This window comes from Tursiops truncatus, chromosome 15 (genome assembly GCF_011762595.2).
Source record: "Tursiops truncatus isolate mTurTru1 chromosome 15, mTurTru1.mat.Y, whole genome shotgun sequence".
Lineage (NCBI taxonomy): Eukaryota > Metazoa > Chordata > Mammalia > Artiodactyla > Delphinidae > Tursiops > Tursiops truncatus.
Genome location: NC_047048.1, coordinates 6619764 through 6647391, shown reverse-complemented (window position 1 = coordinate 6647391; position 27628 = coordinate 6619764). Strand labels below are relative to the sequence as shown.

Below are 27628 nucleotides of genomic sequence, written 5' to 3'. Positions count from 1 at the left end.
GTCTGGGCTTGGAAACTGGCCCAGCTACACTCCACCATATTCTGTTAATCTAGCACTCACAGAGCCCATATTCAAGGGGAAAGGACTTAGTCCCAAACTCTCAATATATTAAGAGTGGCAAAGAATTTGGGGAACACGTTATAAAACTTGCACAGATTCTAAGGTTGGGGCTCTATCTACCACACTGGTCTGTCAGCTGCATAAACATCTCCACATTTACAGAGCTTCCAACTTTCTCTTTTGATCTTGTGAAGTACCAGCTTGGCAGGCATTTAATAACTTGGGACTCCTCTTCCCCCTCCTGGATCCCTAGTGACCTCTACCTCTGTATCTCTACCTTAGTTTTCCCACTCTGCTCCCAGATCCCACAGAAAAGCTCCGCTCTCTGGAACTGTTCCACTGAATACAGGCTAAAGATCCCCAGGGCACTGGTAGGCTGCCTTTCTAAAATGAGACTCACAAACCCAACTTCTAGCTTTTATTTGGCAGGGAGGGAGGGGGAAAGAAGAAGAAATGAGCTTGTTTGGCTGAGTGACCTAATCACAGGAAATCATGGATCCTCCTGCAGAAACCCCTAGACTAGCTGGATGACTGTGTCCAGCCTGGGACACCACACAGTGAGAACTTGAAATTACAGCAGATGCCCAGGACAGGGAAGAACTCGAAGTCCTATTTAAAAGGAGAGGCTGAAGAGTTCCTTAAACCACAGAAGGAAACAGTGAAAGCAGAAAGAGACGACAGTGTTTTCATGTATTTGATTGCTTGTCAGAGGGAAAGGAGAGAACAGAGGCGCTCTGCTGTTCCAGGAAGCAGAACAAGAACAAGTCAGAGTTTTAAGGAGTCCAGCATCCGGAGGCTATTTTGTGGCAGTCTGGGTGAGAGATGATAGCAATCACCGAGAGAAGAGAGAGATCTGAGACATTTTGGAGAATAACCTGCCAGGACTTGGTGAGGAGCTAGCTAGGGAAGGAAAGGATGAAGGAGACAATGGTGTTGAGGATTTGGGGCTGGTCATTCAGAATACCTTCTAAGTTTCTTCCCAACTCTCAGATACTGAGATTCTATAAAAGTTCAAACTATGACAGGTGTCTCTGGGATGAGGGCATGAAATTATCCCTGGAAAGAACCTTTGAGTGAAGGCTGCCAAGATATGTGGACTGGCCTGGCCTCAGTGGAGGTGAGACGGGTAGGTGCACCCTTCAGCCAATCAGGATGCTATTCTTACCTTCCCTCTTCAGCCTAAACTGTCTCCACTAGATAAACTACTCAAAGGCAGCCAGTCTCCCACTTACTAAGCAATCCATCCCTAAAAGCCAGCGTACCGGGGGGGTGGGGGTGGGGGGGTGGTGTGTGTGTGTGTGTGTGTGTGTGTGTGTGTGTGTGTGTGTCTGTGTGTGTGTGTGTGTGTGTGTCTGTGTGTGTGTGTGTGTGTGTGTGTGTGTCTGTGTGTGTGTGTGTGCGCGCGCGCCTGTGTGTGTGTGTGTGTGCGTCTGTGTGTGTGTGTGTGTGTGTGTGTGTGCAATGCACCTGGTACATGGGACCACAGGGCTAGGCAGAGCTGCGTAAGACTCCAGGAAAGAACCTGACCTCCATCAGTTTAACAATCGCTCAAGCCACAACCTGGAATTGACTCAAACATGTTTATTGAGCTAAATCAGCAAGGCACAAAAGAGGCTAGGAAAGACATTCCCAAAATACAGAAAAACTAATGGGCTCCTTCCATTCAACACAGGCAGTACCCCTCTCCAATACTGAGGCGAAGCTCCCACCCCTCCAAACAGCAGAAAATAGGCACTCTGCTCAAACAGAGGGACAGAGCCATGGTGCACCAGGAAGGACAGGGGGCTTATGACTGCTCTATCCTAGCAGCATCAGAGAAAGGTCAGTCAGAGAAAGGTCAGGTTAGAAAGGCACAGCCCACCTCTCCTTCCCCTGGGGAAGGGGAAGGGGAAGTGATGATTCCTTTTGCTCCGTTTCCCATTGGCCTTTTCCAAGTGGTCATGTCGTAGAGGTGCGGAGTGGAGATGGGGAGTGGAGATGGGGAGGGACATAGGGTCATGTCAGAAATCCTACAATGAGAAAGATGAAAGTAAGATACAGAGACCTAACAACAGACCAAAGGGCAAAGAGATGACTGCAAGGTCCTCCAGAGGACAACTCTCATTCTCTTCCTGTACCACCCCTCCCCCAGCATACCCCTAAAGCCCCAAGGCAGCTGAGACAGCAGGCCAGGGGCTGTGGCCTTTCTTTCCACCTACTTGACAGGCACATGTGCTACCTGCCAGCGTCTCCCAAGGATGCACAACTCCTCTTAACCTGCCTTCCACAGTCTGTTTTGGGGACGCTCACCTCAGTGTTCAGCTCTGTAAAATCTAAGACGTCCAGCCCGTGCTCACTGGGGGAAGACTGCTAGAGAGAATGGGATCAAAAATCAGAAAGGTCCCTCCCCACTCCCATCACCTGCAAACAACAACAAAAGGTCCCTTTCCAGTCTCTCGTGACAAGCTTGAAGGCTGGGGTAGGTCCCTGAAGCAGCCAGGGAGGGAAGAGGAGCAAAGTCAGAGTGGGCAGCAGCGTCAGAGTCATCAGAGAAGTGCTTCCTCTCCTGGCCTGCCAACTGAGACCCTTAAATTTGTTCAGCTTTGGAACGAGAGAATGGGGTTTTTCCTGAGGGGACTTTAGGAAAGACTAATAGAGGCCTTGCTGTCTAGTCTCTGGGTTGAACATGTTATCTGGTTTTCCCTTTGAGCACAAGACCTCCACTCCCCTCTTCTACTGTGTCCTTTCTCCACCTTCAAAGAGAAGAGAAGGGAGCAGAACAGCAGCAGACACACAATCCTTTTCTGTTTATAAGGCGCCTTCACTTCGTATTTTGTGTAAAAGGTCCATTTTAAAGATGAGGGGATTGAGAGGGGTTAAGGAGCTAACTTGATAAAGTGGTAAAACGGGAAGACTTTTAGGTCTCCTCACTCGAATTGCATGCTTCTCCTACTGAACTGGCAGCATATCCTCCTGAGGAAGCAGGCAGGCAAGGGTAGAAAATGGAGTGACTGGAGGAAGAGGGACTGGGGCAGCCCTCTAAGGAGAGAGGAAGGAAGGTCGGCTGTGCCTGTGTGCATGTGTTATGAAGAGACTTGCTGAATGGGCTGCAAGGTTGGAGACTGGGTGACCTTCCATCTCTGTCTAGCTCTAGGACTCCCTTTAATTCTTAGTAGATTAAGAGGCAAAATACCTATAAGGGGATTGAGAGTGTGGGAGTGCTATTCCAGTCCAATGGTATTTAAAATTTTCCCCCCCTATTTCCTTAAAGTCCAAGCAAAGTCAACAGCAACTTACAAACCCTTCCTCCTTTACTCTATGATTCTTTCAAAACATCTTGGGCAGCTTCCAAGGACAAGGCATCATCAGGACAGAGGAGAATCACAATAGTTTCTCTCCCTCACATCTGCTTCCAGTTCTAGAGGGAGAAGGGACTGTTGGATCCACTCACCTTGCCTGTACCTTGCCACTCTTCACTTGAGTCATTCTGAATTTCTAATTCTTCTTCATCCTCTTCCATCAGGCTGAGCCTGGAAACAGTGGCAAAGAGTAGAGGTTTTCAAGGACCCCGGAGAGTTTCTCAGAGGCATCCCAGGGGAACAGGGTGGGCAGTAAGCAGACCAGGGCTCCAGAGTCCCACTCCAGCTTCAATCAAAGCAGCTCTACTTATATCTGTTTTACATACTAGGGTTCCATGTTACACTGGAAGGAAGTGTTCTGTGGTTAAAACAAGTCCACAAAGCACCAGCATAGAAGCAATGAGAAGGAAAGAATCCCCTCACAATGGGTGACATCTGAAGTGAAGACAGAAGATGATGAGAAAAGCTCACCGGGTCAGCCGGCTGCCCAGACCAGGACCCAAAGAGTTGAGTGGAGTCTGGAAATGCTGTGGACTCGAGGACCTTAACCTCTGGGCACCTAAAAGGGGCTGGCTGTTGGGAATGAAGGTGGATCAGTGACAAGGGTTAAAAACAAAGGTAAAAAGAGGAGGTAAAGTGGCCAGCATGAAAGCCAGTGAAAAGCTCAGAGTGGAGGGAAAAAGAGAAAATGTAAAGCTAAAGAAAGGGAAAAGGACCAGAGAAGAACCCGAGAATGAGGGGGTGCTGTGGGAGGGAACAACGCAACAGAAATGACGAGACACCAAACTGGGACATCATAGCCGGGCTCTCCTGGGGCCGCACCCTTGGGTAAATGCCAATTCTGAGCCGCCGCCTTCTTCCATCTCTTCCAATCCCCCCAAGGGCTGCCTACTTTTCACAGCCGTTGAGGTGAGGGTGGGTGTGGGTGGGATACTGTTCAGCTGTAGGCTTTCCTCCTGTGATGCAGAGATGTCCTCTCTGTGCCGCCTGGAGGGGCCTGCAAAGCAGCAGAGGCACATGTTAACTGTAAACCAGGTACCACCACAGACACTTTTAGTTTTTCAAGACCTGCTCAGAATTTGGTAAGGAAAAGTTATAAAAGAAGGGAATGGAAAATCTAGATGGTCTCATTATGACACGACTAAAAACGAGTACAGCCCTATGTACTATAAAAAGTAGGGTTTACAGAATTGTACCAAGGACTTGTCCAAGAAAAGCTCATTACACAGCTTAGAAAACGAGAAGGAAAGAGACATACATTCCACAGATAAACAGTAACATACAAACACGAATGTGAGAGAGGGTTGGAGTCCCTAAGATTGAGGGGTCTCAGTTAATCAATGAAGACATCTGAAATCCTATTCATTCAAGATTTCTGTAGTGAGAAAAAGCTTAGAATGGCCTGAAATGAGGGAGGAAACATGAGGGTTAAGGAGAAACAGAAAAACGGGAGACTGGATTTTTAGAAGCCAGAAAAAATGAGATAACGGCAATGTCAGCACAGTTCTAATATGAAGGGTAAATGGAAGACCTGGGGCTCAAAATATTAAGGACTCTCTCCTGCAGAGCTCTAGGAAGGCAGAGGAGGAGAAAAAAACCCAAAATGTCTTAGAAAACCTAGGTAATGCTATTTTTAAAACATAAGTCAAATCCATATTAGAATTTGTCAACTGTAAACGTTCATACCCCCATTATCCTCCCTCCCCACAGCCTTGTTTGTACACTGAAACCGGCAACCGGAGAGTGAGCTGCTTCTGGTTTAAGCAGAGGGCTATCGAAACAGGGAAGAGCCACGTCCGTGAGCTGTGTTCCCAGAGAATAAACCTTGGGCCCCCACGTGACTCCTAATCTCTCCAACCTATTATCACTGGTGTAATGTCCACAGATTTAGCCCTGGGACCTCTCCCTATCTCCATCTTCACTGGCTTCCTTAGCCATTCAGGTTCATGACTTTAAGTACCAACTCCCACATCTATCTCAAGTCTGCCTGCCCCCCTCCTCCAAATTCCTGTCTGTCCAGCATCTCCACCTGTAGTAACATGGCTCATACTAAAGCCCTGGTTTCATTTCTCACTCACAGCCTTCCCCATCTCAGGTGCTATCAACTCCATCCTTCCAGTTATTAGGCCAAAATCCTTGGAGTCATCCTCAACTCCTTTCTTTCTTACATCTTACATTCTTTCTTATTATGAGGTCCTATTAGTGATATCTTGGAAGTATGTCCAGAATCTGGCCACTTCTCACCATATCCGCTGCTCCCCTGGCTCACACACTCTCATCTCCTGTCTGGGCCCCCACAGCAGCCTCCTCACCAGCTCCTTGGCTTCAACCCCTGCCTCTCCTTCGGTCGGTTCTCAACACAGCAGCCAGAAGGAACCCCTTAAAATTTAAGGCAAATCCTGTCAATCCTGTGCTCAAATCCTCCAATGTTTACCCATCTCACTGTCAGTAAAAGCTGGAGTCTTTATTCTGGCTCGTATGCTCTGGACTCCTACGACCTCTTTGGTCTCATATCCTACACAGTCTCCATTCAGCAATACCGGCCTTCTCTGCTGTTCCTTGAATGTGTCAGAGACATTCCCACCATGGCCTCTGGACCGGCTGCACCCTCTAGTCTGCTATTCTGATATACACAAGGCACCCCCTCTTTCACTTCCTTCAGTTTTCTCCCCTGCATTCATGTTCTCTCCAAGGCCTTCCCCAATCACTCTTTGTAAGACTGCAATCCCCACCTCATCAGTATTTCCCCATCCCCAGTTCACTGCAGTATTCTCAGCACAACTGAGCACAAGGTGCTCAGTAAGTGTCTGCTGAATGAACAATGGAACCGATCTTTTCAGTTTTCTCCTACCTTTACAAACTCTGTTTTAGGCAAACCAATCTATACATCTATGTGCTTTGGCAAAATCTTACCTTTCTATGTTCTGCTTGTGCTCTTCTGCTAGCCCATGATACTCACTCCTCTGTTCAACTTATATAAATCTTACCCATTTTTCAAGATCCGGCTTAAATCCCATCTTCTTGATAAAGCCTTCACAGATCAACTAAACTTAAAATGATACCTTCCTTCCCTGAATTCTATAGCATTCCTCTGTCAAATCCCTGGGAATTTATTACTTAGTGGTGACTTCATAACTCAGATTTTCTATAAATGTATTTGCTTTCTTTTCTATTAGATGGTAAGCTGCTTGAGAATCCTTCATGGCCTCTAAAACACCTAACACACTATCTCGCATATAGTATGTCCTTAGATGGTATACAAAAGACATTAAAAGGAATTCATACCCTACCTCACAACACACACAAAAATTAACTCAAAATGGATCACAGGGCTTCCCTGGTGGCGCAGTGGTTGAGAGTCCGCCTGCCGATGCAGGGGACACGGGTTTGTGCCCTGGTCCGGGAAGATCCCACATGCCGCAGAGCGGCTAGGCCCATGAGCCATGGCCGCTGAGGCTGCGCGTCCGGAGCCTGTGCTCCACAACGGGAGAGGCCACAACAGTGAAAGGCCCGCGTACCGAAAAAAAAAAAAAAAAAAAAAAAAATGGGTCACAGACCTAAATGTATTAGCTGTAACTAGAAAACTCTTAGAAGAAAACACAGGAATAAATCTTTGTGACTTTAGGCAATAGCTTCTTAAGACATCAAAAGCACATGCAACAAAAAAAATAGATAAGTTGAATTTCACCAAAATTAAGAACTTCTGTATTTTCAAAGGACACCATCAAGAAAATTAAGACAACCCACAGAATGGAAGAAAATTTTTCTGTACCATACATCCGGTAAGAGACTTTTGTCTAGAATATGTAAAGAACTCAACAAGAAAAGGACAACCCAATTTTTAAATGAGCAAAGGATTTGAACAGACATTTCTCTGAAGAAGATATACAAATAGCCAATAAGCATGTGAAAAGATGCTCAACAGCATTAGTCCTTAGAGAAATGCAAATTTAAACTACAATGAATGAGATACCAATCCACAGCCACTAGGAGATGGATAAAATAAAAAAGACAATAACAAGTGTTTGCATGAATGTAGAGAAACTGGGGCCCTTGTACATTGCTGTTGGGATTGTAAAATGATGTAGGCACTTTGGAAAACAATTTGGTAGTTCCTCATAAAGTTACACATAGAGTTACCATATGATCCAGCAATTTCAGTTCTTAGGTATATCTCAAGAGAAGTGAAAACCTACATCCACACAAAAACCTACACATGAATGTTCACGGCACCATTATGCCTAACAGAAAGTGGAAACAACCTAAATGTCAATTAACTGATGAATGGATAAATAAAATATGGCATATCCACTCAATGGAATGCTTTTTGGTCATGAAAAGTTATGAGGTACTGATAAATGCTAAGCATGGATGAACCTTGAAAACATGATGCTTAGTAAAAGACACACAAGGCCACATACCATATGATTCCATTTATACAAAATGTCTAAGAATAGGCAAACCCAGAGACAGGAAGTAGATTAGTTATGCTGCCTAGGCTGGGGGAATGGGGAGAATGGCGAATGACTACTAACATTTTAAAGTGTACCCTAGGGCTTCCCTGGTGGCGCAGTGGTTTAGAGTCCGCCTGCTGATGCAGGGGACATGGGTTCGTGGCCCGGTCCAGGAAGATCCCACATGCCGCAGAGCGGCTGGGCCGAGCCTGCACATCCGGAGCCTGTGCTCCGCAATGGGAAAGGCCACAACAGTGAGAGGCCTGCATACCACAAAAAAAAATTTTTTTAATAAAAATAAAATGTACCCTAAAAAGCACAAACATACACCTCAAACTTGTGATTTCTAGGATATTACCACTTAAGATGAGACTATATTTTTTAAAAAAAAGAAAATCAGTTTAAAGAAAACAACAGGTAAATTATAAGACAGGTAGTGATCTGAAGATTAAAAAATCACAAAGGTTATATAAAAATCTTTAAAAATTGGAAAATAACAAGATGTCACAGAGAGGCATCCTAAATGTACAGATTTCTGAGTTCAATCTCTGGTTTTATGATTAGTTTCTATTTAATTTTTCACAGAAGTTCGCTGTTTTTAGTTGGCTAGATAAACCTTGAAGAAAATGAGTACCCTTAATGATAGTAGGTGATTAATGAAATAATTATTTGACCAGACACAAGAGTTTGAAGGACGCAAAAGCCAATATGCTGCGTATCTAGGTAGTGGCGATCAAGGAAGTAGCACTGAGCACCCTGATACCTGCATTCACAGCACTTTACCTTCAATGCGCCTCTTCTTGGAGCGGGGGTAGCCCTGAGGATTGGCCTCTGCTGTACTCTCTACAGGGCTGAGGGACTGGCAGTAGGTGGTGACTGGACCCCAGGGACGGCCAGGTGCCTGGGAGACACGTTGCAGACACTTTTCCAGGTAGGACAGTCTAAGAAAGGGGTGGGATGGAGAGGCTGAAGTGGTCACAGGCCCTCGCCACACCCTTCTTCTCTAACTCCCATCTTTATCCACCCACGCCCTAACTTACAGCAGCTGCTTGTCCTGATGGAAGAGTCGGGGGGAGAACTCTGAAAGGAGCTCCAGGAATGCCAGATTTGGGGGCTGACTGGAGGAGCCAGCTGGAGGAAGCTCAGACAAGGAGAACCTGATGCCTTCCCTTGGTTGAGCAAAATCATTTTAGGAAGAGAGTCCCTTCCCACTTCCCTCCCAGGGCTGAGGCATCCTGTCCAAGTGCTTCTTCCCCTGGACCCAGCCTGTCTCCAAAGGATACCCGCTCACCAACTCTACTGCGACTCCTCGACATGCTTACCCTCCCCCTCTGAGACCTCACTCCCAGCCCTCCCTGTACCCAGCCTCTGGCTCAGCCCTCTTAGGAAGATTCAAGTACCTTGCTTTCCAACCAATACTTCCTTACTTGTGTAGCATGACCACAAGGTCACGGTTCTGTAGCTGCTGGGGTCCAAAGCTCAAGGCAAACCTCCTGGCCAGGTCCCTCATCTCGATGAAGGCTGGAAGCTCATTCAGGCCCTGGGGCCCCTGTTCCTGCAGCAGTTCTGTGTATAACTGTGTCCAGGAGACATGGCACATTTGGGAAAGGGAGGAACAAGATAGAAACGAGGAAGTATAGCATTCCCTTCTCTGCCCAGAAATCCGAAAGGGCTTGGGACACCATCTGCTATTTTTACTCTTTCTTTCCTCCTAGGACACTGACCCTATTCCTGACCCCCTTGCAACAGAGAGAGGCTTCACCCTGCTCTGTAACAATAAAAATGTCTGTAGTAACTGAAGGGGTTGAGAGAGAACAGACTAGAAAAAGAATTAGGAATTCCCTATCACTTTATTGTTGGTGCTCCCATGTCCTAACTGACGTGGAGTTTCTATGGGGTTGGGGTGGAAACAGCCCACAGTTAAAAAAAATACTTTTTATGGCTCCGTTAACTGTGAAGGTGACTGTCATGTGGAATAAAAGCCAAAGTAAATCAGAAACTTCCTGCTCTGAAGGATCTCATGTTCTAGACAGCTGTGGGTGGGCTGCAAGGAGGGCACGTCAGGTCTGAGGCACTGTAGGCAGAAGGGCATACCTGCTTGAGGCTCAGCAGCAGTATTCGGGAACAGTGACTTCGGTCAATCTGCCTTGCTCTAGTTAACGTTTCCTTGATAATGTCACCATAGTCATTGTAGAACTGAGGGAAAAGAAGTGGAGAAGATACTGTTTGACCACAGGAAAAAACTACTTGTTTTGTTTTGTTTCTTCACAGCCCTAACCGTATCTCTTTCCGAAACAGCCTTAGGTAGGGAAATGAGAACCTAAGCATAAAACAACTCATACTAGACCATACTTCTAACCAACAGGTACAAAGCCCCAAAGAAATCAGTTTAGGCAAGTAAGGGAAGAAACTCTGCCCTGAGCCCATTTCTTGGAGAAGAAGGATATTAAGCCTGCCAGAGCCCAGTGTCATCCAGCACCGAAGCCTTTGCTATTTGTCTCTCCCCACTAGAACAGAAGCTCCAGGAAGAAGGAACCGTTGACTATTTTGTTCACTGAGGTGTCCTTAGTGCCTGGGATAGTACGTACTCAATAAAGAGAAATCAACACAATGCTGGATTGAGGAAATGAGGTATATATCTAGGTATCTTGTGAGGACTGATCCCTCTTCCATTCTTATTTCCCTTTCTTACATTACCCCATTCCATAGACTAGATTCACACACACAAAAAAATCTGGACAAGAAGAAGATACTTTCCCTCCAATGAATTTCTTCCTCCTAACAGTTTTTTCTCCACTAACTATTTACTACTAAAGTCTCTTTTCTTTGTCCTTTTATTCTAAACTATTGGCCTTCCCCCCTGCTTCTCCTTTTAAGCCTGATACCATCATCTCTCCAACCCTCCTTTCTGTAGTGCTACAGAGTCTGCAGCCATGGCCATGCTCAGCTTGGCACCCTGCTGTACCTTGTTGTAGTGTTTGAAAACATCCGAGGCTGCGTCCATCTCCAGCACCCCATAAAGCAACAGCTTGCAGAACCCAGCCAGGAGGCGGCGCCGCTGGTGCAGCTGCTCTATCTGTAAATGATCCTCCTGGGAATGACCTGGTTCACACCAAGTGCAGAATGGGAAACATCAGAATCACAGATTCAGACCTCCTGCCCTATATGCCTGAGCCCCAGGTATACAGCCCCTGTACCACTGCCCAGTCCTCCAGGCTGGATGAAGACGTGGTCCATGAGGAAGCTGGCCAGCTCAGACTGGAGAGTGGCTTCAGGAATAAAGACAAGGGGCCTAAGGAACTCTCGTCCCCCGACAATCATCTGAGGGCCGAAGATGAGCAGCAGATCACTTAACAATACAAAAGCCTGTCAGGGAAAAAAAGAATGCTTAAAAAGGACAGAATATTGACCAAGACAGAAATTACATTGCCAATTTCCCCTCAGAACGGGGTTTCCTCAGACCACAGGGTCGGGGTCGGGGGGATGACTCACATCCTGACATACGCTCACTTGAGAAAACGCTCACCTGCTCCTGAATCTCAGGATCCACATCTGAGAGGCAGTTCTGGCAGAGTTCACAGAAGGCCACCATCCTGCCCTTCAAATTCAACAGCTGCTTCTGTGGAGACAATGGCTTCAGCAGGGAGAAATGAAGGAAGACACGGACTCCTCCATTCCCGTTCCCCCTACTCAGACCCATATTCACCTGGGAAGCATCTGATCCAGATACGTGGGTTAGTGTCCAGAGAATGGAAAAATAGACAAGAGTCAAGGCTGGTAAGATCACCTGTAACAAGCAAATGTGACAAAATGAGGGTCAGGAGTAAGGGGCAGGTGGGGAGAGAGAGACAGACAGGCAGATACACACAAAGGAGGGAAAAAAGAAAAAAGCAGACAGAAGAGAGAAAATGAGATTAGGAGAGACCCAATTCCTTTTCCGGTAGAAAAAAACTGATTCTGGAAGTCTTCAGAGGATTCTATCCTGAGTAGGAATGCCACCTCTCCCTAATTTATTTAAAGTCTCCTAGACCCCCTCAATATTATCCTTGACTCCCCAGAAACCAGAGAGAATAGCTGTTTTCAGGTGCTGGAAAGTACAGTCACCTTCCAAGATTGGGATGGAAGGAACGACACACATGATCAAGATCTCTCTCTCTCTCATCTGCTCCACAGCCCCGGGACTCGAACTGCATATGTGGTGGCCACCTAGGACACAGCCCTTGAAACTCCTCTCCTGCCTCCAACTTGTCTACTTGCCTGGTGAGGAACCTCTCCTGTGTCCACAGCCTTCCGGAGGAGTCGGTAGCAGGGCTCATAGAGCTCCCAGCGAGTTAGGTCATGGGCACTTTGGGGGGCGGGGAGAGAAAAACGTTACACTGGAAGAGAATGAGAGGAATCAACCCCACAGACAGTGGTAGAAACAGAAGAAGGAGCAGGAGGGGAGCTGCTCACTTGTAGAAGGCAGAGAGGCGCTTCAGGGTGGCTGCCAGACTGTACACCTCATCCTCATCTAGGAAGGAAGACTGAGGAAGAAAGAAGGTCCACAGTGGGATTTCCCCAAGAACTCACAGATCCACACCCCCATCTTGGGGCCTCTCCCACACAAGTCTGGGGTGTCCCATCACGCAGCCCCACTTCCAACCTGCAGCAGCTCTTCAAGCTCCTGCTGGAAGCGGTCAGTCAGCAGATCCACAAGTTGGCTGCGGGCAAAGTCCACCCGGCTGAAGAACGTGAACTCCGGATTACAGAGCAGATAGAGGGCATGAGCACCAGCCTCAAGCACCGCTGGTTCTGCGTGCTTCACCACCACCTCCTGGAGCTGCTGCAGGAGCAGCTCCAGGTGCTGAGAGAGAAAACGGTGGGAGAAGACCGTGCTGTGGGGGGGGCAGGGAGGACAACTCCTCCGGGAGGGTCTAGAGGTGGGGAGGAAAGAAACAGGGTCGAAAGCTTTAAACTTCAAGCATAAGATGCCTCAGAAAGGGAGGGCTTATTGGTTTTTCTAGAATCCAGGTTCTTGAGAAAAACTGGATACTGGCAGTAGAACCTTTGGCCCTAGGATGAAAGTAGCAAAGTATAGGGAATGTGTCCTCCTCTCTCCTCACTTTCTCCAAGCGCCTGGTGCAGTAGATGTTGAGGTCAAAGTAGTTGAGAAGCTGCAGCAGGGGAGCAACCTTCTCTGCATCAGCTGAGAACTGTGGTGATTGAGAGGGAAGCCTACTTATTACCTGCTATACTGCTAATCTGGAGGCCAGTTCCTTCCACCCACTCATTCCCAGAGGCTGAGCAGTGGGGACCCTCTACCTTGGCCAGGAGCTGGGGAAGCAGGGGGATGAGGTGCTCAGTCAGCTTCACCTTGTCGTCGGCTTGGATCTTACGTTCTTTGGGTGTTAAGCCCTGGAATTACAATCATTTGGGGGTGGGGTAAAAGTGTGTGTACATGTATTCCTCTGCCCAACAATTTTATCTTCCCAGGAAGGAAAACTCAGCAGCTCCCTTCAATTTCTTTCTCTGGAAATGGAATTCTTTGAGGGGCAGAGGAAGGAGCACCTGAACCTAAGACTTGAGAATTAGGACAGACAATACCTGCCTGGATTTAATATTGCTAAGCAACCTACCCTGCCCCTCTTGCCATACCTTCCTCCCCGTGACCCGCCCCACAGGCGGGTGACCCTCGGAAGCTTGCCGGACACTGGACACAAGGATTTCTGTCAGTGTGCTCTCCTGTACGTCGCCCAGGTCTGAGGTGGCAGGAGGATGGAAAACAGAATCACAGGGTGGCCACCCTCCATCTCCAAGGACCCCACCGCCCCACCGCCCATGACACCTATGTTTTTCACAAGTCAGGAGAGAAATCTCTCCTGGTTTCCTACTAGGAGATGAGAGGTCCCCTCCCCTGGCTACCAGGTGGCACACACTCTGGTCCTTCTCCAGCAGCAGGCTTGTCAGACTCTCCCAGTCCTTCAGCTGAGGCCCCGCACAGTCCCACAGGCTGTCTACTAAGTATGCAGCGTGGTAATGGAGCTGTGGAAGAAGACAGATGTTAAGTTACTGACGCCACATGTTAAAACTCTAGAAATTGGCTACTAATGAACCATTTCTCTCCTTCCTGCAGTGCCAGCTCCCATCCTTCTCTACCTGAAGGTCTTACGCCTGAGAGCCCAACAGCTCCTTTTCATACGTCACCTCACTCTCCACAAAAAAGGACAGCAGAAGGTGGAAGAAAGTCCTCTGGGAGCGTGGACTTCGGCGTCGCTCTCTCTCACCCACCGTTCTTGTCTCACACTCAGGGCAGAAAAGCCTGGTAGAGGGGACACAGGGAAAGGGCATAGCACGGAAGGAAGTAAGCAGTGCAACAGTTACCATGGAAGGAAGAAACAGTTCAAGGAGAGGATTAAAGAAAAAAGAGGCACAGAGCTAAGGAAAGCCCCAAGGTGTTGAGAAGGGAAGGAGACACCAAGGGAGACTTTATAGGTATGGGGAGCCCTTAGAAAGAGCACCAGCTGATGATGGAGAGAAAACAACAGATGATGGTGTTAAAGGAACAAACGAAAAGAGGCCCACTCACTTCCAGTACAGAAACTCCCCCACAGCAGAGGCCAGGGCTCTGTTAGAGGCATACACGACAGGGTAGATGCTCTCACAGTCTGCCTCTGTCAGCATCCCTTCCATGTTCCTGCCAGGAGAAACGCAGAACAAGCAGGTGGATATGAATGTCGTCCTCTAGCCTCTAACTAAGGCTAGAAACAAAAAGGGAAAACCAACAAGGATTAACTCACAAAGAACTTCCAAATGGAAGAGTGGAAAACAGAGGGATATGAAGAGTTAGAGAAGATAGAAAATTTGCCCCCTGAAGATCCTGCAACTCGGGAGTGACCTCTGTCTTTCAACCTGTATATAAACAAGAGTCAACCTATGATCCGCGGAGGGATAGGACTCTGGAAGGGCCTGTCTGATGCTGAAAGGTAAGTCTGAGATGCTTGCCTCTCCACTTCCCAGGACTCACTTAAGAATAAGTGTTAGTAACCTGACGGCCTCCACTGCCACGTCATACTCTCGGTCCATGACCATGGAAACCAACCGGTCCTGTAAAAAGGAGAACATTGCTCAATAGCTCATTATATCCATCCCAAAACACCGCTTTCTTAGAATCTGAGGGATTCCTAAAGACAGGGTGTAGAAGCAGACACTGGGATATCTATGGATATATAAAAGTAATAGACATGGATAAATGAGGTGGGGAAATGGGAACCACAGACAGAGCCAAGCACAGGAGCACTGTCCCGATTTTACCTTAAAGCGGCTGGTAAAGAGCTCCAGGCGTGCAGTCCAGTCTCGGTTGCCATACAGCCCTTTTAGAGCCTTCAAGCACTTCAGACGGACTTCTCGATGCTACTGAGGAGAAGGGAAATGTGGCTGACTCCTCCTCTACTCACCCTCACTGGGCCTCCATACCTCCCTCTCAGATTACTCATTCTGGGCCTGGGTGTCCTCTGTATCGAGGACTCTGAGATGTCTCAGAGACAATGAACAGCTGTCTTCTCACTTAAAATCCAACAGGATCACAGCAGAATTTAGCAATCATGATTAAAAGGATCTTTTGGCTACCACCCTAGCACTTGCATTACCACCCTGTCAACTTTCTCGCCTTTCCATAGGGAAAGTCTTTCTCCACTCGACTGTGGTTTTGAGGCATTTAATCTCCTAGATATATCTTTCTCTCTCCTAACTTATCCTACTCTCCCAAATACTGGGGGAATTTCGAGGTTCAGTGTCTTGATGAGTTGATCACTGACCACTAGTGAAACACCTAAGTGGCAGTACCAGGAAAAGCTGAAGCATCCTAGGGCAGGGAAGAGGACTGACTCAACTCTCACCTTATCATGCAGGGTCCAGCCAATATATTTTAAATAGCTGTCAGTGAGGAAAGAGGTACTGTAGCTTTGTATCCAAGACCCAATCTCCTCAATGCAGATAGCACGGATCTCAGGAAGGACATCCCTAGGCACAGAGAGAAACTGACCCTTATTACCTTCTCTCCAAACTCACTTTCCATCCCAGCAGATATCTCTGTCACAGGAGAATCTATTTTCTTGCCTAAACACCAGGTACTAGGCCTTTCATTTCCTCCTCCCAATGTGAATATTTTAAAAAGTGAACACTTTCTTTCTGTAACCAACCTATAAAATAGTTGAACTTATCCTCCATGCCCCTTTTAAAAACCGATTTTGGAATTTAATTTAGCTGTTGCCCAAACTGCGTGTGTGTGTGTGTCTAATTGAGGTACAGTTGATATACAATATAAGTTTCAGGTACAACATAGTGATTCACAATTTTTAAAGGTTATATTCATAGTTACTATAAAATATAAGCTATATTCCCTGTGTTGTACAATATATCCACCTGTCTGTTTTGCTTCCACTTCAAGAAAAGATTACATCAGCTAAAGGGTTCTGGAAAGGCAGAGGTTGAAATCTAGGTAAGAGTGAGACACAAATACTGAGGAAGAAGTTCTTTACCCAGTATAAAACTCCCCTGCCGGGCTTCCCTGGTGGCGCAGTGGTTGAGAGTCTGCCTGCCAATGCAGGGGACATGGGTTCATGCCCCGGCCCAGGAAGATCCCACATGCCGCGGAGCGGCTGGGCCCGTGAACCATGGCTGCTGAGCCTGCGCGAACGGAGCCTGTGCTCCGCAAAGGGAAAGGCCACAACAGTGAGAGGCCCGCGTACCAAAAAAACCAAAAAAACAGAAAAAAAAAACTCCCCTGCCTTTAGCACAGTGTAAGGCACAGTGAAGTGGGCTAGGAAAAGGCTTGCCGAGCTGTACACCCTCAGAAAGGTCCTGCCTTTTGGCTCTCTGCTCTTGTTCTCTCAAGGCTCAAGCCCCAGAAAGATGGGGCAGGGGAGGTCTCAGGCAAAGCTGGAGCAGAAGAATACTCAGCAATGCCTTACCCTCTTATCGTCTCTCCCAGAAGAATTTACACGATCCTTTGTAGGTGGGGATAAACTAAACCTAATTTGGAACATTTGTTGCCCCAGCTGCGCTAGCTGTGGGACTAACCAGATAACTCAGGGTTAGGAGGAGACCTTGTCACTTCTACAGACTCCATAACTGAGGACCAGCCACTTCAATGAGAGGAGCCCAGTAACTCACCTGTACCGATGTACAAAGACACCCCTGAAGAGGGCATTCATCATTCCCTCAATCTCCTCCTGATGCTCTCTGAGCTAGAGGACAGGGAGTAACAGGTCAATCTCTCATGTCCCCCAATAATATAAGGCCACAAAAATATAAGAAAAGCATGACATCCACCTACTTCCTATTAATAGGAGGACACAGTCTGAACCTCTGGTATCCTTTGTTCCCTTTTAAACCTTCTAATTTTTTTTTTAAATTTTCAGGACATTTGGCTTTACTTCCCACACGTTCATAATACTTCTATCTCCCCAAATCATTTTTCCCCCACATGAGAAATATACATCTATAGTAAGGTATGAAAGTTACAGGCCTCTAACTTTCTCTCTCTTTCTATGGATTAGATAACTTGGAAAAGAGTATCACCTACTCATCCACTTGTGACAGTGGACAGGCCGGTGAAATCAGGCAGTCAGTAGATACATCTAAAATACAAAGTTGATGAGAAGGGTGGAGTTTGCAAACAAAAGTAATTAAACTAATCAGTCAAAAGCAGCGAAAAAGAAAATGTAGCCAATAAGTTATCAGAATAGAAAAAGGTTAAACCTTCTAATTCTGGAGGAAGCCGTATAGTCAACTAATGCCTCAGAGATTTGTGTTTGGAAAAAATAATATCCCTTCTGTGTCTCATTATTTTGACTATCTTTGGCTATTCAGAGGCCCTAGCTGGTAGTTATACATGTTTTTGACTAACAACAATGGGGAAAAAAATTTTAATAAATGCAGTTTGACAAAAGAAGCGCAACAAAAAAAGAGAAGGAAGAGATTGTATCAGTGGTTCTCAACTGGTGGCTCCCAGGGGACATTCAGCAATGTCTGTAGACATTTTTGGTTGTCATAACCTGGGAAGGTACTACTGCCATCTAGTGGATAGAGGACAGAGATGCTGCTAAACATCCTGTAATGCCAGGACAGCTCCCTAAATGTCATTGTTGAGAAACCCTAGATTAGATGAATAACAGATAACAAAGAAGCAGAATTACAAGGGAACATTCTTTAAGACAACTGCCCCAACTCTTCAATAAATCAATATATTGGGGGAAAATGCGGGGGGGGGGAGCAGAGGTTCTGTATAAAAGAGACTTAAGAAACACAACAACCCAATGTAATGCATAGTTCTTAATTAAATCCTGGTTGGAATTAACCAGATATAAAAGGTATTTTGGGGACAAGTGGAGTATTTTAAATATGAATTGGGATTAAAAATATTAGGGAATCACTGTTAATATTTTTGGATATGAAAATGGTATTAGGATTATGTAGTAACATGTTTTTGAGATGACATACTTAAGTCTTTAGGTTGAAATACCAATATGCCCATAATTTAATACAAAATAGTAAAAAAAAAATAGATGAAGCAAATATAGTGAAATATTAGTTAAAACTAAATTTAAATCTAGTTAAATCTAGATTTAAATAATCTAGTTAAATCTAGATTTGTATGTGGTGTTCATTCTACCAGTGTTATCTATTTTTCTGAACGTTTGAAAATTTTCATACTTAAAGGAAAAGGAGAGAGGGAGGGAAGGAGGAAAAGTGTGTCATCAGTACCAAATTCTATGTAAATCGAAAAGGGATACTGAAAAAAGGTCATTGGCTATAGGGATTAAGAAGTCACTGGTTTGGGCTTCCCTGGTGGCGCACTGGTTGAGAGTCCGCCTGCCGATGCAGGGGACACAGGTTCGTGCCTCGGTCTGGGAAGATCCCAAATGCCACGGAGTGGCTGGGCCCGTAAGCCATGGCCGTTGAGCCTGCGTGTCCAGAGCCTGTGCTCCGCAACGGGAGAGGCCACAACAGTGAGAGGCCCCCATACCGCAAAAAAAAAAAAGTCACTGGTTTGTTGAAAATAACTTGAAAGAAAAAAAATGGGGATAGAAGCTAGGTAGTGAAAGGATTCAGTTGGATATTAAGGAAGTAAGGAAATTCTAAAAGGAAGGATAGAAATGGAGTAGCTCATAGAGGAGAATGAAAGAAGATTCAAGGGCTTATATACATTTATAAGTGGAGAGAGGAAAACAGTGGTGAGGGAGAGATTAAAGACAGAAAGCAAAACGATAACTGATGAAGCAAGAGGCCAGAGAAGTCCAAATAATAGGAGTCACCCTAGTGTATATAATTTAAGATTTGACACAGACCCAGTACACATAAGATTTAAGACATACTGACAGTGAAAATAGCAAAAGAGAATCAGGAAAGTATAGATTTTTCTCTAATGATTTAGCATGGAAGATATGTTTGGTGAGGGCTGGAAAACAGTCAACTGGCATAGTTACACATGATAAGTCCTGCCAACCTCATGGTGGGGGAGGTCTCAGATACTTAGGGGGAATGAGGGGAAAGTCAGTGTTAGTCTCACGATAGACACAGCTGTTTGAAGGTTTAATCAGTGTAAAAGATTTTGTTGGGGTTTATGTCCTCCAGTGGTCTTCTTCAAGTTTTAACAGGCAACAAAGCAAGTACCTACTATGTGCCCAGCTAGGCAATTTATTCATCTCATTTAATCTTCACAAAAAGAATTATTCCCTTTTTAAAGGAAAGGAAACTGAAGCTTAGAGATTACATAAGGCCATGGAGCTAGTAGCTAACTGGAACAGAATTTAAACGCAGGAGAGATTGAAAGGCCTGTGTCCTATCCATTTCTTGAACACTTGGCCTCCCGCATCAGTGGTTGGCCTTCAGTACTCCTGTGGTAACCTGCATACTGCACACTTGACAAGAAAGTCAATGCTTAACCCCCTGCACAAGATGCAGGCACAACATTTAAACACCTGTGATAATGAATGCAGACAATGGAAACTGAGCAAAAGTGGAATCATAGAGAACTCTAAAATTTACTCTAAACTAGAAATGCTCTACTGAGCCCACATCCCAGAAACAAAGTGAGCATGCAATAACCTCTGACCGGAGTAGTCTATTAAACTATTGCCAGACTCCATCATTCATGATCTCAAAGCTTGCCTGGGGGACTGTGCCTTAGCAGAGAGAAGCTTGGGGACTGATAAGGTGGGCTGCAGCAGCTGTGATGGAAGCAGCAGAGGAGGGAAGAGGCAGGGAACACTTCTCACCTCTTTGCGTTTCTCCAACAGGCTCTCCAGTCGCTCAGGTGCTCTCTGTCCTGGCCCCTTGTTTCGTTCAGTCTCGTACTGACGTTGATTGTTGTCCTTGTGCAGACTCAGTTGGAAGGCAACTCTTACCAAGGAGGTCATCAGCTTCATGGCTTTGAGTCAGTAAAAATAAGATAACGAGATCATTAATTAAGTCAGAGAGAGGGAGGGTAGGTTCAAAAAAGAAGGAAAAAAAGGGCAGTGAAAAAGAAAAGCTAGAACAGGGTGACCCTAAAATCCTAAGACTCACTGTTCTGGAGTGGATTTTTTCTCTCCCTAACTCTTTTGGGCTTCCTTTAATGCTTAGCATATTCCCAGTGGTGAGCTATAAGAAACACGTTAAGGCTGGAAACTATCACTGTAATCCACTCCTTTTTACAATTCCACTAATGAGAAACTGGATGGAGGTTTGGGATAAAAGAAGCATGACCCTGAAGTAAAGAGCTAGAATGCAGGTAGGAAAGAAGATCCAGGACTGGAGAACAGAGGAAAGTTCTACCAACCCCCAAGAGAACACTGACAGAATAAAAGTGACTGCTTACCAGCCAGGGTGCTAGTGTGACGGAAGGCACGGACTTGGGAGTCTGAGAGGCCAGTGAGCAGAGAGATGAGGTTGTCCATAGGGAAGCCATCATAGAGGAGGCTATACTGGCACCGATAGACCAACGTCCTCACAAATTCACAGAAGCTGCCCTGGAACTTCTTCCAGGATGGGCCTGGAGCTATCAGAGGATAGTCTCCTGAGTCCTATAAAAGAGGTTATGAAAAGGATGGAAAAGTTATTACCAGGTCTATGAAGTCACAGGGACTGGATGTCAAAACCCAATAGTATAGTAAAAATGTATCTCTTATACCTCATTTTCAACTCTACAGGCCTATTCAGATAACGTGTATAGGTCCCTTTTGCTCCCAAGAGATTAAACTCCTCTTTCTAAAAGCTATCCTATTTCCCAGAATCAGAAAGAGGAGGACAATGGGCCTTGTATTTTGCAAAAAGAGTGGCAAGAGGATCCTGGACTGTCTTCCTCCACCTCATTAAACTGTTCTGTTAGCTGCTGGATGATCTCCGAGTTGGACATCTTCTTGAACATCTCAGGGGTCACAGTGCCTGAGAAATGGAGGAGATGAGGTACTTAGAAGGCAAATAACAGGACACCATGACCATTTAACATACACATTTGAAGATGAGCTAGGAAATATACTGAAAAGAGCTTAGGTGGGGAATCAGAAGACCTGAATCCTAGTCATAAATCTGCTGCCATCTAACTGAGTACCTGCTATAAGGCAACCTCTCTAGAAAACCCAAGGGAATCAAACAGTGGAAAACTATGGTTAAAAAAATATTCCAAACAATCAAAAAACAAAGAAAACTATGCCAGATTCTTATAATACAATCTGCAGACGTATAAGACTAAAGTTAGGTCATGGCCTCTGGGGACCTGGGGCCCCACAGCTTCAGTGGAGAAATATGCGATGAAGTGGCTGAGAAATAAGGAATAAGAAAATAAAAGATTATTTCATTTAGAGAAAGGAAGAGTAAAAGTCTGATGGTCCATTTCCAAATTTGTAAACATCATACCATCACAATAGCATGATTATTTATTTTTCTCCAAAGTGTCTTGTCTCCAAACCAACACATTTCCTTACTGGATCTCTTCCCTACTTACCAATCAACAATGTAGTCGGCACTAGTTAAATAAGTGAAATTTTTCTTACGCTTTTCCCTCTCCATTTATTTAGGAAATGCCTAATCCTACACATCTAAAAGGAGGAAAAGTTTTACAATATAGGAGCAAAGGCTGGGGATTAGAAAAGGGTAGGAGTTTCCTCACCTTTACATCCACATGATCGGATGAAAAAGTTAATGAGCTCCAGGAATCCTGCATCCTGGTCTTGCTTGTAGCTATCCAGCCACTCATCTACCAAAGACTAGGAAAACAATGTGGATGATTTCTATTTCTGGCAACATGACAGACTAGAAATTCTGTATAAGCTTTCTAACTGAAGCATCTAAACTTCTGATTAAAATATTAAAACATCTTTTAAAATGTATTGCTAAACCAGAATAAAAGGTAAAATTCCATAAAAGCCAAAAATGAAGTGAAGGTAGCGGTTCTGAGAGATAAGCAAGCTGACTTTTGCTCTGAGGGGTCTCTTAACTACAGACAGTTAGGAAACTAACTTTCTGTCCAGATGGCTGCATGGAATGTAGAGCATAGGAGATAGAGCCTAAGGGGCTTCCAAAAACAGTAGTCCAAAAGGAGGCTCCTGCAAAGAGTCACACCCTCATGAAAGCAAGAATGAGAAATAAACCTATAGGTAAGATGGGGACAGCAAGAAAACTAGCTTGTTATGACCTTAGTGTGGGGTAGAGGGAAAAACAAATTGTCCCTTGAGAATTCAAAACCATAAGCCAGTTCCCATATCTGGATTTGCAGTCAAGATCCACATTACCTCTACAGTCAAAATAACCTCAATCAGACAATTTAATTAAAAGTGACTCTGGGGGCTTCCCCGGTGGCGCAGTGGTTGAGAATCCGCCTGCCAATGCAGGGGACACGGGTTCGTGCCCCAGCCCGGGAAGATCTCACGTGCTGCGGAGAGGCTGGGCCCGTGAGCCATGGCTGCTGAGCCTGCACGTCCGGAGCCTGTGCTCCACAACGGGAGAGGCCACAGCAGTGAGAGGCCCGCGTATCGCAAAAAAAAAAAAAAAAAGTGACTCTGGAGCATCCTCACTCAACCACCAAAAGCAAACGTAGGTTTCCTCTCTTAACAACCCATCTTCAACCCAGGCCCCAAAGAATTCCAACACACAGAAACCAGTAACAAAAACAGAAAAACTCCGTATGTTTGAAAATTTTTAGTTTTTCTAAAAACTAGAAAAATCCACACTATACATCAATAAGGGTCAATCTCAAACAACTGAAATAATTTAAGTCATAGAAAACTAATGAACGACTCATTCACTTAAATTAAGGAAAACACATTCATTGGTGAGAAAATTATAATGAGAGACAAGGGAATGGTTAACAGAAAATTCATTCTAGTAGTTATCTCTGGGTGGTGAGGGAACTGGGGGAGTAAGGTGGAGGGAGGATACACAAGGGTCTCTACAGCACCATTAAGGTTTCATTTCTTGAGCTGGGGCTAGAGGCCTGGGTGATCACTGAAAAAAAATTTTTAAGCACATATATGCCTTTCATGTTTTTAGATGGTAATTACAATAAAATTATTGAAAAAGAAATGTAAGAAGAGAAAAAAGGTATGTGGGGAGGGAAAAAAATTAGGTATAACTGTCGAAATGGAGCTAAAAAGTGACAAGGGTGAACAAGTTGCCACCCAAATCCAAGCTTCTTCTCTACATTATCCAATGCCTTTCCTTGTCTCCTCCATCAATCAATCAAGGCAAAATCTATTCTGTTCTGTGATACTATTAGGAAAGGAACATTCCCTCTCATGTAAGATTCCCCTTACATCAATCCCTCCAAGGATTCACTCTGTGGTCTTATCTGCCTTTCCTGATACAGGTTATGTTCACTAAAATGTCTACATTAAATCAAGTTTGTAAGCACTTGTACTTATCTTTCCACCCAGCGAGGGGTAAGATGGTATCAAGAAACAGAGATGAGACACTCTGTTTTACCTGCATGTCACTTTTGGCAGCTTTCACAGCCTCAAAGAGATCACTGGCTGGTGGCTCTGACTCTTTCTGACCATGAGCACGTACCATTTGGGACCCCTTCTTTGGACGTTTTGCCACCTAGTAAGCATAAAGAGATCACGAATATCTTTAAAAAGTGAAAGTGACATTAACGCTCGGTCTCATCACACAGGTAGGCTTAAGCTGCCAATTCCACAGCAGAGTTTGAGTTACTGACTCAGATTAGAAATAACTGATTTTTATATTGTAAACGTTATTATTTCTAGCCTCTTGTCCTTTTAAAAGTCCCTAAGCCCCATTCCTGTTCCTCTATACCCTAATACCCTCTTCTCTTATTCTTTGCTCTTCAAAATCTGCCTTCTTCCTACTTCTGTCCCTTAACACTTTTTAAGCCTTGTCTTTTCATCAAGCATATCAGCTGACCTCTTCTAGGTTTTCTTTTGCTGCTTCCCAGACCAGGTTCAAAAACAGAACAAAACTGACTCACTGGGGTTGTTTTGAGTGGTCGTTTTGCTGCTCTCTTCTTTACATTTCGTCTCAAGTTGTCTTCGAAGTCACTGCCTTCACCAGCTGACAAAGATTCACTATCCCTGTGAGGGAGTGTGGCTCTGCTTAGATACAACACCCTAGTCCCTATATATAAAAGGGTAAATGAATTATAGTTTCTTTTTGTCTCTAACTTTACATCCCTCTCCATGAGAAAAATATATTCAGATTTTAAGAAGAGATGAGCTTACTGTTGCCAGGAAGTAGGGACAACGTCTTAAGGGAAAACTTTCACTTGAATAAAGCATTGGAGATGAAGAACTGAGGTAGGTAAAGGACAACCCTTTCTTAATATCCTCTCTGAATAAGAAAATCAAAAGATATTCACATTTAAAAAAAGATATTCACATAAGCAGTGAGGGGATCACTGCTGAGTAGAGAAAAATGGCTCAGTAAGTCATGTATTACTAATACACAAACCAGAGATTAATACGTGCCTGGTGTTAAATTTTACCTCTTGAAAACAAATTCACGTCTTGTTGATTAGGGTTAAATTTACAAAATAGATATAACCTGGTGCCAAACAGCTGCACTGACAAATAGAAATGATTCAGAAGAGACCAATTAAAATTACCATGGGATACTCTTATAACTGAAGTATAACCTTTAAAAATTGTGAATCATTATGTGGTACACCTGAAACTTATACAATATTGTATATCAACTATACCGCAAAAAAAAATTACCAGGGGATAAATCAGACCTTGATTAATTTTTTCCTGGAAAGATTTTTTTAAAACCCAAGACATACTCATACAATCTTCCAGAATAAGCTCATAAATGCCAACAGCTACGGACCTCTTTATAAAACCCCAAACAAAAGAACTACAGGACACCAACTAAAAAGTATACACTAGTTTTCAGGTACCAAATAAAGAACTCTTTTCCCTTTCCCCCATCTGTGGGCCCCCACCGGAGGCTGTCCGTGAACACACAAAAGTGTTCAAGAAAGGTTCAGACAAGTTGGATGATGGATTCAGAACAGGATGGATTATTCCTGACGCCTCCAACACGTAGGGCAGCTGAAACCCAGCCTGTTCTGAACCAGTATAGCATCTCCTGGCTTTTCATAGTCACACACGTGTTGCCACTTTACCCGTCTGTTACATGAAAATGAGAAAAGCTGCGGACAACGCAACCAACCCCACTCACCCCTCCGATGTCTGGTCCGAATCCCTGTCATCACAGGGCACAGCGACAGACGAACTAGAAGACGCAGACATGCTCCTCGGCCCAGTCCCCACAGCTCTGCGCAGCGGGGAGGACCCACTGCTCGGGGAGGAGGAGCTATGGGACTGGGAGGACGACGACCGCAGGGTGGCCATGGTGGTCCAACTGCGGGAGAGAGAGAGAAGGGGTAAGGCTTCCTGTCCCACCACGTCTCCATCCGCAGCCCTGACGACCCCCCTTGTTTCCAAGGGAACTGCTTTGGAACTCGGGGAGTGGGGGACCCACAAAAAAATAAGACGGAGCACACACTGTAGATCAACTACAGGTCAAATTAAAAAAGAACAGCACAGCTTCTATGGTTTCTCCTGGGATAAACCATAATAGAAAAGAATATTTTAAAAAACGTATGTGTGTATATAACTGAGTCACTCTGCTGTACAGCAGAGACTAGCACAACACTGTAAATCTTCTATTACTTCAACTGAGAAAAAAAAAAAAAGAGACGGTGGGCTTCCCTGGTGGTGCAGTGGTTGAGAGTCTGCCTGCCGATGCAGGGGACGCGGGTTCGTGCCCCGGTCTGGGAGGATCCCACATGCCGCGGAGCGGCTGGGCCCGTGAGCCATGGCCGCTGAGCCTGCGCGTCCGGAGCCTGTGCTCCGCAACGGGAGAGGCCACAACAGTGAGAGGCCCGCGTACCGCTAAATAAATTAAAAAAAAAAAAAAGACGGAGACAGTCCCGACCTGAGGCATCAGGGCGTTAAAGACACCACGGCCCCAACGCCGACCTCCGGTTTGGGGTCACTCCCCAAGCACCGAGGAAGGCACACACCACGGCAGCTTAAAACACACCCCTCTCCCCAGGATTCGGAGTTAACTGCCAGTGAAAGAAAACCAGCTCACAGGGTGCAAACGAGAAACAAGAACCGCCCCCCCAACCCCCCCCACCCCCACAGAAGCACCTAGACTTCCATTTCTAAAAGGCTAGAACGGGACTCCTCAAGGACCCGGCTGCGACGCACTTAACGATTTGGGGCTAGAGGCGCCATCAGAACCAGGCCGGAAACGCTGAAGGAGTCACGGAAAGCTCGCATTCTCCATTTTTCCAGAAGAGGGGATCTCTACTCAACGCGGGGCTACGCTATTTGGGCGGAGGAGCCGTCTAACCGCTCAGGAGAGCGACTATCAGCCTTTGGGTCTGGGATTCCTGGCCACTGTGGAGGAGGGTATGGAAAAGGGAAAGTCCTCTCTCAGGGCCAGAGTGTGGGGGAGGGCGACCGCCTGGGTCAAAGGGGAGCCTCACTGTCTGAACCCGGAACAGCGACTTCTGGCCGAGCTGCGTTGAGGAAAAGTCACCACCGCGGGTCCCTTGGGTCTCTGTGGTCACCCTTCCCCACCAGCCCCACAGTCCGGCACGGGCGCCCGCCGCTTCCCTTCTGGGTGGCAGAAGACTCCAGAAAAACGCGGGAAGGCGCGGGGTGTGCGGTGCGCAGGCGCGAGCCCAACGGCTCGTCTCAGGGCGGGCAAACTGTCGCGAGGCTTGGGCGCGTGCGAGCTCGTGCTCACCACGTTCCAGTCACGGCGCTCCGGCAGCCTCGTGCGGCCACGAGCTCTTCAGCGTGCCGCCGTGTCACGTGGGCTCCCGCGCGCTGGCCACCTGCTTTAACTCGGCTCCTCCCGGCCCCGCCCCAGCCCCGCTCCTCTGCCCCCAAGTTCCCCCCCCATTGGCCGGGTTTCACACTGCACTAGTAAGAGCTCCTTTAATCTGGCTTCATCAACTACCACACGCTGGGTTCCACCCGGGCCCCGCCTTGCGAACCAAGTAGCCACGCCCCCGAGGAAGGCCACGCCCTTCCCCCAGCCTCCTTAGTCCTGCCGAGTCCCGCCCCACTGCCGAGCTTCCCCAGTACATTGGCTTAATTTCTCCCTTGACCCCGCCCCTGAGTCCGGCTCCTTACCATCATTGGCCGGGCCCCGCCCCGGGCCCCGCCTCCTGTCCGGCTCCCGCTCCCATTGTCTCGGCAGATGCCGCCTAGTCCAGCGATCGTGCTCCGTGTTCAGTTTTCGGAGGTCGCGCTCTTTCTCTGGCCGGCGGGGCGATCCCGC

General features: G+C 46.2%; 1 protein-coding gene across 11 annotated transcripts; it reads right to left on the bottom strand.

Annotated features, from left to right (window-relative positions):
• Positions 1–1626: 1626 nt before the first annotated feature.
• On the bottom strand, positions 1627–27617 carry STAG3 (STAG3 cohesin complex component). 11 transcript variants are annotated; one of them, XM_019930601.3, is made up of 34 exons: positions 27481–27617; positions 25508–25690; positions 24297–24399; positions 23792–23908; positions 21981–22077; positions 21180–21256; positions 20691–20895; positions 20110–20261; positions 17003–17076; positions 15727–15850; positions 15143–15241; positions 14856–14935; positions 14418–14525; positions 14036–14150; positions 13768–13873; positions 13487–13590; positions 13154–13246; positions 12955–13044; positions 12495–12695; positions 12305–12375; positions 12110–12197; positions 11559–11639; positions 11379–11471; positions 11050–11218; positions 10818–10954; positions 9947–10048; positions 9280–9428; positions 8893–9021; positions 8636–8793; positions 4221–4395; positions 3870–3971; positions 3491–3569; positions 2350–2409; positions 1627–2069 (listed from the first exon to the last, which is right to left on the bottom strand). In XM_019930601.3, the coding sequence occupies exons 2-34, from the start codon at positions 25678–25680 to the stop codon at positions 2061–2063; spliced, it is 3720 nt and encodes a 1239-aa protein (XP_019786160.2). In that variant the 5' UTR covers positions 25681–25690; positions 27481–27617; the 3' UTR covers positions 1627–2060. The 11 variants fall into 11 exon arrangements, with proteins under 11 accessions (XP_019786160.2, XP_019786157.2, XP_019786158.2 ...); XM_019930598.3 differs by having other exon boundaries at positions 13487–13873; XM_019930599.3 differs by having other exon boundaries at positions 2350–2406; positions 13487–13873.
• Between the last annotated feature and the right edge of the window lie 11 nt (positions 27618–27628).

Bases quoted from the DNA above. Each gene is read 5' to 3' on its own strand.
- STAG3 (XM_019930598.3), bottom strand. From the start codon at position 25,680: ATGGCCACCCTGCGGTCGTCGTCCTCCCAGTCCCATAGCTCCTCCTCC. The intron at 14,151-14,417 runs GTGAGTGGGCCT...CCCCTCTACCAG, and splicing joins GGGGAGTTTCTGTACTGGAA to GCTTTTCTGCCCTGAGTGTG. The intron at 11,219-11,378 runs GTGAGCGTTTTC...TTTCCCTGACAG, and splicing joins ATCCTGAGATTCAGGAGCAG to GCTTTTGTATTGTTAAGTGA.